Source organism: Octopus bimaculoides, chromosome 1 (assembly GCF_001194135.2).
Source record: "Octopus bimaculoides isolate UCB-OBI-ISO-001 chromosome 1, ASM119413v2, whole genome shotgun sequence".
NCBI lineage: Eukaryota > Metazoa > Mollusca > Cephalopoda > Octopoda > Octopodidae > Octopus > Octopus bimaculoides.
In genome coordinates, this window is record NC_068981.1 from 109710015 (window position 1) to 109724579 (window position 14565).

The 14565-nt window shown below is 34.2% G+C and overlaps 1 protein-coding gene across 1 annotated transcript in view; it reads right to left on the reverse strand.

Moving 5' to 3' along the window:
• The window catches only part of LOC106881422 (nucleoporin NUP188), a 465305-nt gene that overhangs the window by 46644 nt on the left and 404096 nt on the right, over positions 1 to 14565 (reverse strand). The window contains exons 24-32 of the mRNA XM_014931808.2: positions 11052 to 11166; positions 9582 to 9702; positions 9026 to 9101; positions 8710 to 8829; positions 8253 to 8496; positions 7342 to 7431; positions 6840 to 6959; positions 6343 to 6408; positions 4968 to 5071 (exon numbers count right to left, since the gene is read on the reverse strand). Of these exons, the coding sequence (XP_014787294.2) occupies positions 4968 to 5071; positions 6343 to 6408; positions 6840 to 6959; positions 7342 to 7431; positions 8253 to 8496; positions 8710 to 8829; positions 9026 to 9101; positions 9582 to 9702; positions 11052 to 11166 (1056 nt within the window). The remainder of the gene's footprint in view (positions 1 to 4967; positions 5072 to 6342; positions 6409 to 6839; positions 6960 to 7341; positions 7432 to 8252; positions 8497 to 8709; positions 8830 to 9025; positions 9102 to 9581; positions 9703 to 11051; positions 11167 to 14565) is intronic.

Consider the following 14565-nt stretch of genomic DNA (forward strand, 5'->3'; position numbering starts at 1 on the left):
ATGCAGATCTCTAATGCAACTTAAAAAAAAAAACAGTCAATGAGTGGAAATAACCAATAAACTGATTCCTTATGGGATTTCCCAATCAAATTGCCAGCAAACCATTTTCAGCCAAAACAATTTCAACGGATTTCGCTCAAATCTGATGTCGATGTTACTTATTTTGGTTTGAAATAAAGCACTTGATCACTTAATAATCCTAGCTTAATCCCGGACAGCGCCGGGCTATACTGCTAGTATATATATATATATATATATATATATATAAATGTATGTGTGTGTGTATATGTTTGTGTGTCTGTGTTAGTTCCCCCAACATCACTTGACAATCTAGCGGTTCGGCAAAAGAGACCAATAGAATAAGTACTAGGCTTACAGAGAATAAGTCCTGCGGTCGATTTGCTCGACTAAAGGTGGTAGTCACAGTCAAATGACTGAAACAAGTAAAAGAGTATTCCTTAACCTTTCACTGATAACTAATAATAACAATGATTAAGTCAGTCAGATTCATTATCATCATCGTTTAACATCCACTTTCCATGCTAGCATGGGTTGGACGATTTGACTGAGGACTGGCGAACCGGATGGCTGCACCAGGCTCCAATCTGATCTGGCAGAGTTTCTACAGCGGGATGCCCTTCCTAACACCAACCACTCCAAGAGTGTAGTGGGTGCTTTTACGTGCCACCGGCATGAGGGCCAGTCAGGCAGTACTGGCAATGGCCACATTCAAAATGGTGTTTTTTATGTGCCACCTGCACAGGAGACACAATGACCTCACTAAATTGTTTTCTAACGTGCCACTGGCACAAGTGCCAGTAAGGCTATGCTGGTAACGATTATGCTCAAATGGTGCTATTTACGTGCCACTGGCCTGGAAACCAGATAGCTGCTCTGGCAATGATCATGCTCGGACGGTGCTGTTCGTGCTCTACTGGCACAGGTGCCAGTCATCGAATATGGTTCAATTACGATTTCGATTTCAATTTCACTTGCCACAACAGGTCTTCGCAAGCAGAGTTTAGTGTCCAATGAAGGAGAGGTTGGCATAGGTGCCAGTCGTTGAATTTGGTTCGATTCGATTTCGATTTCACTTGCCTCAACAGGTCTTCGCAAGCAGAGCTTAGCGTCCAATGAAGTAAAGATACAAATAAGTGAGCTGGCTACACTCCTGGCAGAGGCCACGGATTATGGTCTCACTTGGCTTTAACAATTACTCCATTGAATGGTAGAAATATGAAAGTTCACTTCATGTAGCATATTTAAAGAAAGCTAGCTTGGTGAAATCCACCTTTCTCTAAGTGTAAGGGGAAGAGTTCAACCTCACTACAGCAAGATGATATATAGTGGTCAGGTATTGTAGGGTAGGTATGAGAGACCAGATCTGACCAGTTTGAACATAAAACAAGTGGAATATTTTGGCTGGATATGGCCGGTTTAAATGTTAAGGGGTTAAGCAAGCCATTGCAATGAACACTTTACCAGATAGTTTGTCCTTTGTATTCATTTATATTAAGCAATGGTACAAGTTCTGCTTGACTGAGAAAAGAGTTATACAAAAGAATTTTGTCCACTAGTGTACCAACCTTAATTGTAAGAGTGAGGTTTTCTGATTGTGTCTTCATGAGTGCAGATTTGTCCTAGTATACTGGCTGACTGCACTATAATTATAAGCATTGGAGCACCTCCATTAGTTTTTCCTCACACTCACTCAACTGTGGTATAATATATATATATATATACATACATGGCCACAAATGATGTTAAATGTAACCTAACTTCATCATCTGCCATCCCCACTGCTTGTACCTGTACCCCACCCTAGAAGCAAACACACCCCATACGATGATTTTTTTTGCTCCTAAATCCAAGGAGCATAACTCCAACAAAGTAAAAAAACTTTCTCCCTAGTTTTGACCAAAGATTTCATTCTGGTTTTTACAGCAGTCACAAGATCAGCAGACTGAATGTAACACTTTCAGACCTACATCACAAAGAACCCGTGTTATATTATTCCATTCAGATTGTCGGAATTATCTCAACTCTTCTATGAAACTGGTAAAGTGACTGATATGAGAATGTAATATATTTTATTACTAATAATATACCCACTCTTTTAACCAATATATGAACATCTTATTTTCCTGACTCATAAAGTTTTAGACAACTATCAAAATCTATCTATCTATCTATCTATCTACCTATGCACCCATTCCCTTTACCTCTTCCTCTTCACTTTGCATTCTCACTCACCCCTCCATGACTCTTACCTCTTCATTACTCACAGCCCCTACCACAACCATCTCTCATCTTTCTACTAATCTGGGAAGACTACACCATCATCATCTACTTCACATCTACTTCACTCCTTGTCTTCTAGGCTCACACTGAACTCTCACTCCTACTTACACAACACTTACCCAGCTATACTTGTCCTGCTGAACTACAAACCAACACACTCTCTACCAGGTCATATCTATTACCAACACTTAGTCTTGCCTTTATCTCACTACCCATCTTTACACCCTGCTGGTGCCCTCTACTACTCACTGCATTCACCTACAACTCCTCTACCCTTTCTCTCACTGTCCTCTCCCACCTGGGATGCTCTCACTTCTCCTACTCTACAATACTCTTTCTTTTCTCATTCCCTCATTGTTCTCACTACACTCATCCACCTCTCTTTCGCCTTTTTTTCTCATTTCCTCTCCCTATATCTTTCCCTTCTCAATAACCCTCATTTCCCCCCACCCCTGACCTACTCCCATACCACTCTTTCTTTCAAAAACTCTCTCTGTATCCTACACCATCATCTATTTCTCCTTCAGATCTTCTGTCCCTATTCACCTTTATAACATGGGATATCTTTGGATTCTCTCCCACACAACCAACCTTATTACCTTTCTGCTAATCCTTTCTTTTCTCATATCACCTGCCATACTTTCTCAATAATGCCTATTCCCTTTGTTTCTCCATTACCACCCACTCACAACTATAAATCTGTTTCTCTTATCATACTTTATCCTCTCTCATTGCCCAGTCTAGAATCATTGCACACTCTCTTCTGTTGTTCTTCATTTACAAGGGCCACTTGTTGCAAGGCTACCAACAAGTGCTGGTGCCATGAAAAAAGCAGCTAGGATATGCTGTAAAATGGTTGGCATTAGAAAGGGCATCAAGTTATGGAAACCATGCCAAAACTGACATTGGAGCACAATGCAGTCTTTCAGCTTGTTGCATCTTGTCAAATTGTCCAACTCATGATAGCATGGAAGATGGACATATGATGATGATGGTGGTGGTATGTGTGTTTGAAGGAAAGGATTAAAAAAACATAAATAAAAGAAGCTGCATTAATTTGCAATGGATCTGTGAATGTAATTTGAGTCCCGGTATGGGTTCTGCTATGAAGTCATAATGGTGATTTTGATTTTGATTTCACTTAGGATCGGACAATGGGCCTGCTGATAGTAGGATATAATTCTTTTATTGTTCTATTTCTTCAACTCAAATTATTTAGATGCATCATGACACATTTTACACCACTTAGACTGATCTAAGCAATAGCTTTCCTAAAATGTTTCATCAAGCTGTAGGGATTTTAATGATCGTTTCAACTTATCTTTATACCTAAAGATGGGTCTTCCTTTACTGCAGAATCTCTCCACTTGTTGGCTATACAAAAGAATTTTTAGAATGCAGTCATCTTCCATTTGAATAACATGTCCTGCCCATCTGCACTGAATTATCAACAGTATGCTTTCAATAGTGAAATATCACATTTTTCTAAAATTTTGATATTTGATATTCTTGTCTTACCATTTTGTTGTAGACATTGCACAGACAGCACATGTGGAGGGTTTCAAGTTTCTTTATATGTTTGTAGTAGGGAGATCCATGCTTCTGCCTTATACAAAAATGTGCTCAAAATACAAGGTTTGTATACATTTATTTTAGTTTCAATCTGACACCATTTTCATCCAACAAACGATAGGAAAGTTTTCCAAAAGCACTTGTAGCCTTAGATATTCTAACATTGATATCATCATCAAGAGTATTCTTAAAGTTTATTGTACTTCCAACCAAGATATTTAAGTGACCCGACCCATTTGAGTGGCTTATTGTCAATCCTCATGTTCAAATCTTGAGTATGTTCTGCCCAGACTTTGTTTGGAATAAAACTTCAGTCTTCTTAATGCTGATAGTTAGTCCAAATACATGAGCTGGTGCAGTAAACCTGGCAATTATTTCCTGAATTTCCTCAAATGTATGAAAAATCAAAGCACAATCATTAGCAAACCACATAGAATCCCTTCTTTGATCTTTTTTTGATCTGAAGCTTTACCCATTTAAGTTTAGTTGACCTCAGTCTGTGTGAAACTGAAATTTTACACCTTCGTGGTAATCCTTAAAAGGATTTTGGAGCATCATTGAAAAAATATGGCAAAAAGTATAGGAGCTAAAATACAGCCCTATTTAGCTCCAGTGAAAACAGAAAATGCCTCTGAACATTGACCATTAGATATCACTGCTACCATCATTCCTTTATGCAAAGATATTGTTACCTTTATCATCTTATCAGGAAATTTCCCAAGGCACCTCACATCATCTTATCAGGGAATTTCCCAAAGCACCTCACAATTCACTATATCAAAGGCCTTGGCTAAGTCAACAAAGACCATGTACAAGTCAGTATTTTTCTCACATGTTTCTCCTTGAACTTGTTTAAAGGCAAAAACCATGTAAACTGTGCCTCTCCCAGTCCAAAATCCACATTGGGATTTGGGATAAATGCTGTTTACTACATATTTATTGATGTGGTTAAGAATCATCTACACAAGCATTTTTTCAGTTATGCACAACAAATTTATACCCTTGTTATTTTCACATGTACTCTTCTTCCCTTTGTTTTTATGCAAAAGCATTCTAGATACATCTTTGAACTATAATAATAATATATAACTTACTTGGTTCTGAGAACACTCATTGCTGTCTCTCTCATACCAGCCCAAAGGGCATGTAGAAATTCAATACAGGCACAAAGAAGGTTTGGAGGGCATTGGTAAGTTTTCTGTTATAAAACATTCCCAACAAAAGATAATCATAAATCAAATGTATACAAAAGGATAATTTTCACAATAAATATTATGACATTGTAATTGAGAGACACTATAACTGGTAAGGTTAGGATTCTGTACAATTGATATTACATAGGCTGGAGTTCAAAACAACTGTTTGTGCTCTGATTCTTGCCAAAATACAATCTAGTTGATAACCTGACTTCCTATTTAGTTGTAAGATGAACATCTACCCTAAAAACGCTAGTAACATGATGTAAATGTATACATTTGTAAAAGTTCCAACACTCACTGAGTATAAGAGGATAATGAAAATAGTAAAGAATATAAAGTATAAAATACAGTCAATGAACAAATAGAGATTGCTTTTAATAATTTACATAATGACAGCAGAAATCCCAAACCAAATCAGTCTGAGAATTTTTACTGAAAAAACTTTAATAAGTAGACAGCAATCTAATTGGTATACTTAGGTATACCAATTAATGAGGTTTCAAGAAGATAAAAGTTTCTAGTTTTATATTCTCATATTTCTTTAAAGTAGATCAATAGCCCAACACTTAGTCATATATACTCTTAAGTGACAATAACATCATTTGTCTTTGAGATACTCTGTATATAAACAACACCACATGTAATAGCAATACTCTTAGTCACATTGATACTCTCTTCATTAATGGGGATTTTTAAGAGATAGTCTCGATTAGAGTTCATATTTTCTTCAGACATAGAACCTATACAGAAAAATATTATAGGTATTTCTTTATCTTTATTTAACACTTTATGGATTAATGTAAAATACATCTGTATAACTGACATATAGAAATCTCCTTTCTATAAAATATGTATGAATTGTACACAAATTTTTATAATTATGCAGAAATCTTTGAAGAAGGATGAAAGGTAAAGTTGGCTTTGGTATGAGGATGACTGCTGTGCTAACACTTCTACAAATCAACTAAAAATAATAACAGTAGTCTGGAAATATTCCTAATTTCATGTAATGCCAGATAGAAGGACTTGACTCCTTGGAAAGGAATCAAGTTAATAAATGTGGAAATATAGAACAGTAAATATGTAACTCAACTGACAGTCATTTGATACATAAAACTATTAGATCCACTTCTACCAAACAGTAGTACTATATCACATTGTTAAGTATTTTGACATGTTATGGTACACTGAAATATTTGAAGGATGTTTTAACACATTTCAAAACTCATTTCCAACAAAAGTAATAGTCCAATATCCAGAAATACAATACCTGTTTCTCTACAACAATCAAGTTCATCACAGAATTTAAGCAACTAGAACTTCCCAATGTCAACTCCTGAAATGATTTGAAAATAGAAAAATATCAACGTCAATCATTTTTATTCTTTACTGTACAAATAATCCTTTAAACATGTCTAATTTCTCCGGTTTTACTTATACACTGACACAATAATATCTTTAAACAATTGCATCACTCTGATTCCATCAGTGACTCATATTTCTAGTCTAGTATATCTACCTCAACACTGACATACCACAGTACTTCAATCTATTCACTGATACACATCTCTAATTCAATATCTCCATAAAATGGAATAAATTCCTATAATATAATAAGCCTGTTCCTCTCTATTATCAGACAAATACAAAAAGATTCTTTAATATTTTTTTGCCTTTGTAAGAAGAGCAAAGGTAGTGCTTATTACTATTTTATACAACCTCTAAGACTTATTGCTTCATCTAAAAAAAAAACAAAAATAAACTTACCTTCTTTCCTTGATTGTCAGGTTTTTCAAGTTTCAAGTTAAGGAACAGTTCTATAAGACCAGGCTGGGTAACAACACACACTGACAGAAGTTCAAGAATGGCAACTTTTAGTTGTAAGTCCTAAAATTAGAGTTTGTTTCTGATATGTATGTTGTGTATATATATATATATATATATATATATATATATACACACACACATACATACATACAGACAGATAGATATATACACACACACAGACAACTACATTTGATGAATAATATGAAAAAAATATATATCACCTGATAAAGCAATATGAGTTTTGGGGGTTGATAAAATAAAATGCTAGTGAAGTGGAATGGCTACCATAAGTTTATGGAGTTCATTTGGCAGCTTTTTCCCACTCTTGTAATATCCAAGGTTACTAAGGTTACTGTTCTGTAACCTTACTAACATTAGATATTACAATTATTTCTAACATTTTACAAACATGAAAATGGGTTAAAAAAAAAAAAAAACCAACCTCAGTTAAAGCAGCAAGCCGAGATAACATTTTATTTCTGATGGGTTCTGCATCATTTCCCAAAATAGCAAGAATAGACATTGGAGAGACCTGTTATGAAATATAATAGCCTTTCAATTAAAATTAATGATTCAAACCATAAAATACAGCTATTCTGATGCAAAAGACTGCATTTAATTTGAGCAGAAAAATTCCAATTAATCAAAAAGCGCATTAAGTACGAAGTTCTTAAATCACAAACCTCAACCCCTCCTCAAGGAAATGTCTCTTAAGTCATAGTTGCAGAATTTATAAACTATTTAAGGTAGGAAATGAACCCTGATATTGAAAAAAGCAGACAATTATATGTCAGTGACTAGTAATGCTACCATTTATAGTGCTAACTCTAATATTTGTTAATCTTTTACAAGTTTACTATAAAAACAACCTTTAATGGCAATTTACATCTTCAGAGAAAGAATTTATAACTCTTCCTTATCCCAGTTGTTTTTTTTTTTTTAATCTAAAATTCCTTGGAAATTGTGGATGATAAAATATTTAGTGTGTGAAGGAAGTGAAAATATTGGCCTTTAACATTCTGACTGAACATCTGTATGTTTTACCCCACCATATGTAAGTAATTTATTTGAGATAACTTCACTACTAAACTTAGGAAAAAGAGTTTGTACAATTGTTCAAATTTGCACATTTTATTTTTAATGTTTTACATTCAATTTATAATGCTAATTTGGGTTAATAGGTTTCACAGATTTTAATACTGACATAATATTTCTAGCCTGTGGCTTCACAACCAAAGACCCTTCCCACTTTTAGGATATTATACTTTATTTTGCCTAAATACATCAAACATGTCATTCAGAAATGCATTTAAACATAAAAAATAAACAAAACTTTAATCATAAGAAACTGACCACAGCAAGTCGTTTGAGTAAGAGGATAGCCATTGTTGGTAGTTTAGGTGAATGTTGATGGAATATATACTGTGCAACTGTGAGCACTATATGCTGCTCTTGTTGCCTGGCAGCTGGTAATGACAGTGCTCGCTCCACTGGGGACAAAGGTAGATCAGGAGGTTTTAGTAACAATAACCTATTCAGCACTGAGAAAGACATCTGAATCAAGTCTATCAAGTCATTACCTTTGCTTTCAGTAGACCTGAAAATACAAGGAAAAAAAGTGAATTTGGGCAAGGTTATAATCCATTCTAGTTACATAAGCATTGCTAATAAGTATATAGTTATACTGGTTGAAGATTATCTAAGGGACATGAAATTAAGAAAAATTATAGAAAAAATGGAGAAAGAAAAAAAAAAAAAGAAATTTGGATTTAGATGTAAAATTGATTATAAATTTTGCAAAATAGCTTACCATTTCTGCTCACAAGAACTGTCATTGAATGCATCAAGACCTATAGATATGACTTTCAAGAGAGACTGACCTGCTTCAGTATATAATAAATTATGCACGCACATTTCTTGTAGACTGGGTCTGAAAATAGAAAAAGCACTTCCATTGTCTAACGGTTTCTTGTAATCAATTTATCAAAACGATACAATGACTTGGTTACTTATTAAGAGAAGAGTAAACATGTAAAGAGAGAAAACACGCGTGTGCACGTGCGCACACACACACACAGAGACAGAGTGAAAAGTTTTCAATTCAATAAAATTAAGCTTTATCTTACAATTTTTTTGTTTGATCAATTTTAGGTTTAGCCATAACATCCAGAATATTGTGAAAAATCTCCAGGCATTTGTGACCTAAGATAGAATATCATAGTTGACATAAAATATTTTTAGCAGAATATGACAGACATGTCTAATTTAAATAATCAACTTTTTATAAAATGTCAGCTATATTTTTTATATAAAATCTAACATTATAAGAATTCAAATATTCCCTTAAGAACTATACATTCACAGAATTTACCATTTTCTCTGTGGATTAATATATAATGTGAATACAGAAAGCATTAATAATTATTTTATGTGCTAAAAATTTGTATTAAATAAAGTAAAGGCTTTTGATTTTCTTTTCATTTCTACAATTTAGCAATTTATTTTTATGTATTTCGCAAGTGTTACTAAAATATTCCTCACTTCTCATCTGTATAAGTAGAATAGCATCAAAAGTCCAGAACTATTTTGTTATGAAGAATAACTTTTACACTAAACTTTATGAAAAGAAGGGATTATTTTTAAATATAAAAAATTGATTTCAGTTATTTAAGCTCTAATTACCTATAGCTTCTCTTCTGGTGGCATTATAATATCTCCATTTATAGAATGATGGGAATACTTCTGTCAGGATGAATAGTACTGTTGCTGACATTTCATTGTCAACAGGGAGCTGACTCAGTTCCTGGAAAAAGAAATTGATGGAAGTGAATTTAGCAGCATTTTAATCTTTATTTTAAAAGCTCTCAACAGAATATATTAATATGAATATATGAATTTTGTTTAATTTGTGATACTAAAATCTAACAGGTTCTCTACAACCATACGAAAGAAATGTGTAACTTCTAATACAAATTTATTCATGTGTAAGGTGAACGAGGATTACATTTCTGAAACAAGGATTCATTCAATCTATTTAAAGTGGCTGGCAGAATTAGTAGAGCATGGGACAAAATCATTTGGCATATTTGGTTATTTACTTTTACAACTTCAAATTCCACTCAAGCCACTTTGTCTTTCACACATCATTGGTTGATAATTTAATTATCAATAATTATTAAAACAGTACTGGGCCAAATGTAATCAAGGACATTATACAGGGTGTCCATAAAGTCTCTTTACCATTTCAAAACTTTATTACAAATGCAATTGATAAGATATTTTATTCAGATTTGTTCTATTGTATTCAGTGTTTATTAAAATTTTTTTTTACCTCATTTAATACACTTCTACATGGGCACCATTAGTTGCACGAAGCACATCAAGACGTTACTCGATTTCTTGCCATGTTTGCTGTAGCATAGCCTCATCAGTTGTGGCAATGGCATCAGTAATCTTTTGCTTTAGGTCAGTAATGTCCCGTATCCTTGATCGATACACGATATCTTTAACAAGGCCCCATAGAAAGAAGTCCTGGGGAGTGATATCTGGCGGCCAAGGAATTGGCCCATCCCTCCCAATCCACCGGGATGTGATTAAAAACTTTAGTAAACACTGAATACAGTAGAATAAATCTGAATAAAATATCTTATCAATTGCTTTTGTAATATTTTTTTTAGGTGGTAAAGAGACTTTATGGACACCCTATAGAAGGTGGTGCCCCAGCATGGCTACAATCCAGCGACTGAAACCAATAAAGAAGCCATCAGTATCATTTTATATTTGCTTTCTATGCTGGAATGCTATGGATGGATTGTTATGACCTGAGTCATTTCTTATTCAGAGTTACTACCCTCCTAGATTTGATAGAAGGCCACATTTTACTTCTATGTTACATTTCAGCTTGCTTTTTGCAGATGGATGCCCTTTCTAACAGCAACCACTTTACAGAATGTACTAAGTACCACCTTCATATTAGACTAAACAATGTTATAGTTTTTAGTAAACCAAAAGATACATGTCAAACTCTGAAGAATATTTTGCTGCTGCAATGATGCTAAATAATTATATATAAACCATACATATAATGCTTACAATCATTAATGAACAAAAATGAGTGTTCAAAATATTTTGATAATAATAATTGAAATTTACCATTAATGTGCTAGAAATAAAGTTTAGAAATGCTAATGAAAGTGGATATCTTCCTTGAGAGCACTCAATACCAGCCAGTAAGGTTCCATACATCCCAGGACGTAAACCTTGAGCGCTGTAAAAATAAGAAATATATGTAGAATTGAGTAAAAATACAAGAAAACATTTGAGAAATAATAGTGTCCAGATAAATATATTGTAAAAATCTACATTGACTACAAAGTAGTTTTATATAATTCTTATCAGGATAGTAGCAGAAAAGTAGAGAATGAGACTGAAGTTGTGCATTTAGTGTTGTATCTGTCATCCATTGTAATTTTAATTCTTGGTGAGGTTTTAAACAGAAACTATCAGACATTCTGAAATCATTTTAATCAACTATATAACCTGCCCCCTCACAGATCAGTGGTTGTGTCCCAAAAAACATTTTACCATGAGACAATAATATAAATCTATAAAGCCAATCCATTCATAGTCTGAGGAAGGCATAGGTGTACAGCAAGAGAGGCAACTCCCACCCTCCATCTCTCTCAGTCATCAGTTAACTACATATTTTCCACCATCCTCCCTGCTCTGTTTGTTTTGATGTTGCTCAACCACTTCTGTGCAGTCTTCCAATACCTCATACTGGTAGTATGTTCACACATCACTGCTAGCAGTAATATGTCACTTTCTGCGTTTTAATAATTGACAGGAAAATTTCATGGTTTGTAATCTTTCCAATAATTTCTATTTAATGAGAAACATCTTTTTAAAACATTTCATTTTAAAAGCCATAATCTTTTTCTTATTTTCCAGTAACTAGAGTTCAAAGAAATTACTATTGTTCTTAAAAAAAAGAAAAGAATAATTATTGCTATAATAATTTTATATATTATCCAAGAAGGTCTAATATAGCGAAGTTCACAGAGGTTGTTGTGATTTAGTATACTTCTTTATTATTGTTCTTCCCAAATATTTTAAGTCATCAACTTGTTTGATTTTTTAATTGGATTGCTTATTTTCTGCTTGTTTGTACTGGTTATCATTATTTTTCTATAGATTAGTATTATTTTGCTTTTCCAGCATTCATTTCCCAAAGACCACCTCATGAAGGCTGGAAGGTATATCAGTCAAAACATCAAATATCCATCAAATGTAAATAATGTAAATAAAAGTTACTTCCCCTCTAATTAAGGACTAAAGCAACCACAGCAAAATAATCTTGCATTCTCTTCATTGAGAATGGAAATGGTCGTTCTACTTTCATTCAACTTATAACAACAAACACATTTTAGTTGAAAGAAACTCCAAATTGCAGTATTTCTTTCTAGCAGATCACCTTTGTTGATTTCACTTCTTGGTTTATCATTATTATTATTATTATTATTATTACTACTTTCTGTCGAGGTCAACTTTAACTTTCATCCTTTTGGGGTCAATAAACTAAGGGCCAGTGAAACACTGGAGTCAATGTAATCTACTTGTCCCCTCCCTCAAAATTTCAGGCCTTGTGCCTTTAATAGAAAGGATTATTTTTATATGGCTTTTGCTTTGTATTTGTACAAGCTGACTCCAAGTCTCATCCAGAGACCTCAAGAGAGAGCAAGATTCGTGCCATGACTAGGGTACCATATTTTTGGTTTTGCATAGAGTGTTGTTCTAGAGAATGTCTGTCAAGACTCAAGAAAATTAGAAGTTTGTTTTAAAAGTAATTTGATTATAAGGTGATAGTGTGATCTTAAGATGACAGTAAAAGATGTTTGCTATTATATACATTTAAAAGTACTTTTGACAATGTTTACAGATTAAAATGATTTGGGAATTACATAGACAACATTTTTCATAGGATATGAGCAATTCTCATAAGCACTATTTTTTAAATTTCTTCCATTTCTGGATTTCGTGGTATCTGAGATAGGTAGCAATCAGCCCCTTTTGCTATCATTCTTAGGACACCTATGACAACAGTTATTATTTTAGTCTTCATGAAGGCAGTGAGCTGGCAGAATCGGTAGCATGCCAGATGAAATATGTTCTGAGCTCAAATTATGCTGAGGTCAACTTTGCCTTTCATCCTTTAGGGTCAATAAAATTGGTACCAGTTATGCAGTGGGGTTGATGTAATCGACTTCATCCCTTCCCCCAAATACGAGGCCTTGTGCTTCCAGCAGAAAGGATTTAGTCTTTATTATTATTATTATATTATTATTATTTATGGTTTTCTTTCATTATAACTTTATTTCAGCTACCTTAGTACCGGGCATCCTTCTGAGGCCAAGAGTAGCAAGGGCACTTTTGTTTTGCTATGCATGCTAAAATTATCACCACATTTATTCCATTTTAGATGGAGACCGCTCTCCATAGTCTATGGGCTGTACCAATCAAGGTTCACAGAGATAGGAGTTTCCAGGGAGTTGCTTAACATACTTCTCAGCCCCTTTCTTTATCATTCCCAACCTACCAATTACTATTGGTATTATTGTAGTATTAAGCTTCTACATTTTTGTGATTTCAATTTGCAGATCTTTATTGTGAGAAAGCTTTTTGTATTTCTTTCTTGAGACATTTTGATCTTGTGGGACAGACATATCTAGTAACAGACAAATTCCTCTGTTGTAGTCCTTGATCACAATATCTGGTCAATTGAAGTCAATTTATCTGTCTGTTTGTATTGAGAAGTTCCAAAGGATGGTGATGCCCTTGCCATTTACTACATCCTCTGGATGGTGCCTGAACCACTTATCATGAGATTTAATTTTGTAGTATTTACAAGCATTCCAGTGGATGTACTGCCCTAGTCTGTCATGTCTTATGAGGTACTCCTTTTCAGCAAGGACTGGGCAACCAGAAACAACATGATCAATTGTCTCTTATATTTATTATTGTTGTAATAGAAAATGGTTGCTTTTATTCCATATGATATTACTGTTTTATCCCAACTTGTACTTCACAAACTTTTGGAAGTAAGTATGCTGTTTACCATTGTAAATGACAGTATCACTTAGGCCAGTAGATGTCTACCTTCTGATGGCACATACAGAAAAGTAAGAGAACATGTGTGTGTGTGTGTGTGTGGTGTGTATGTCACATCCATTTTCCCAAGCTCACATAGGTCAGATGGAATTTATGGAGGCGAATTTTCAATGGCTTGATGCCCTTCCTGTCACAAATTCTTGAGATAATATTCCCTTTGACTAGATATATTTTAATGGAAGACTGAAAACAAAGGACAATTTGCATGACAGTGACACTCATTTTCAATTACTATGTGATGTCAAAGCAAGGAGAGAGTAACAAACACCCACCTACCCACCCACTGCACACATGATGGGCTTCTTTCTGTTTCTGTCAACCAAATTCAATCACAAGGTTTTAATTGGCCCACAGCTATAGTAGTAGACACTTTCCCAAAGGCAAGTGGGACTAAATCTGGAACCAAGTGGTTGGGAAACAAACTTTTTATGACACAGCCATGCCAGTTCATATTCTTGTTGTCTCCACATCCTTTTTCTTTTAACATCATTAAATATTG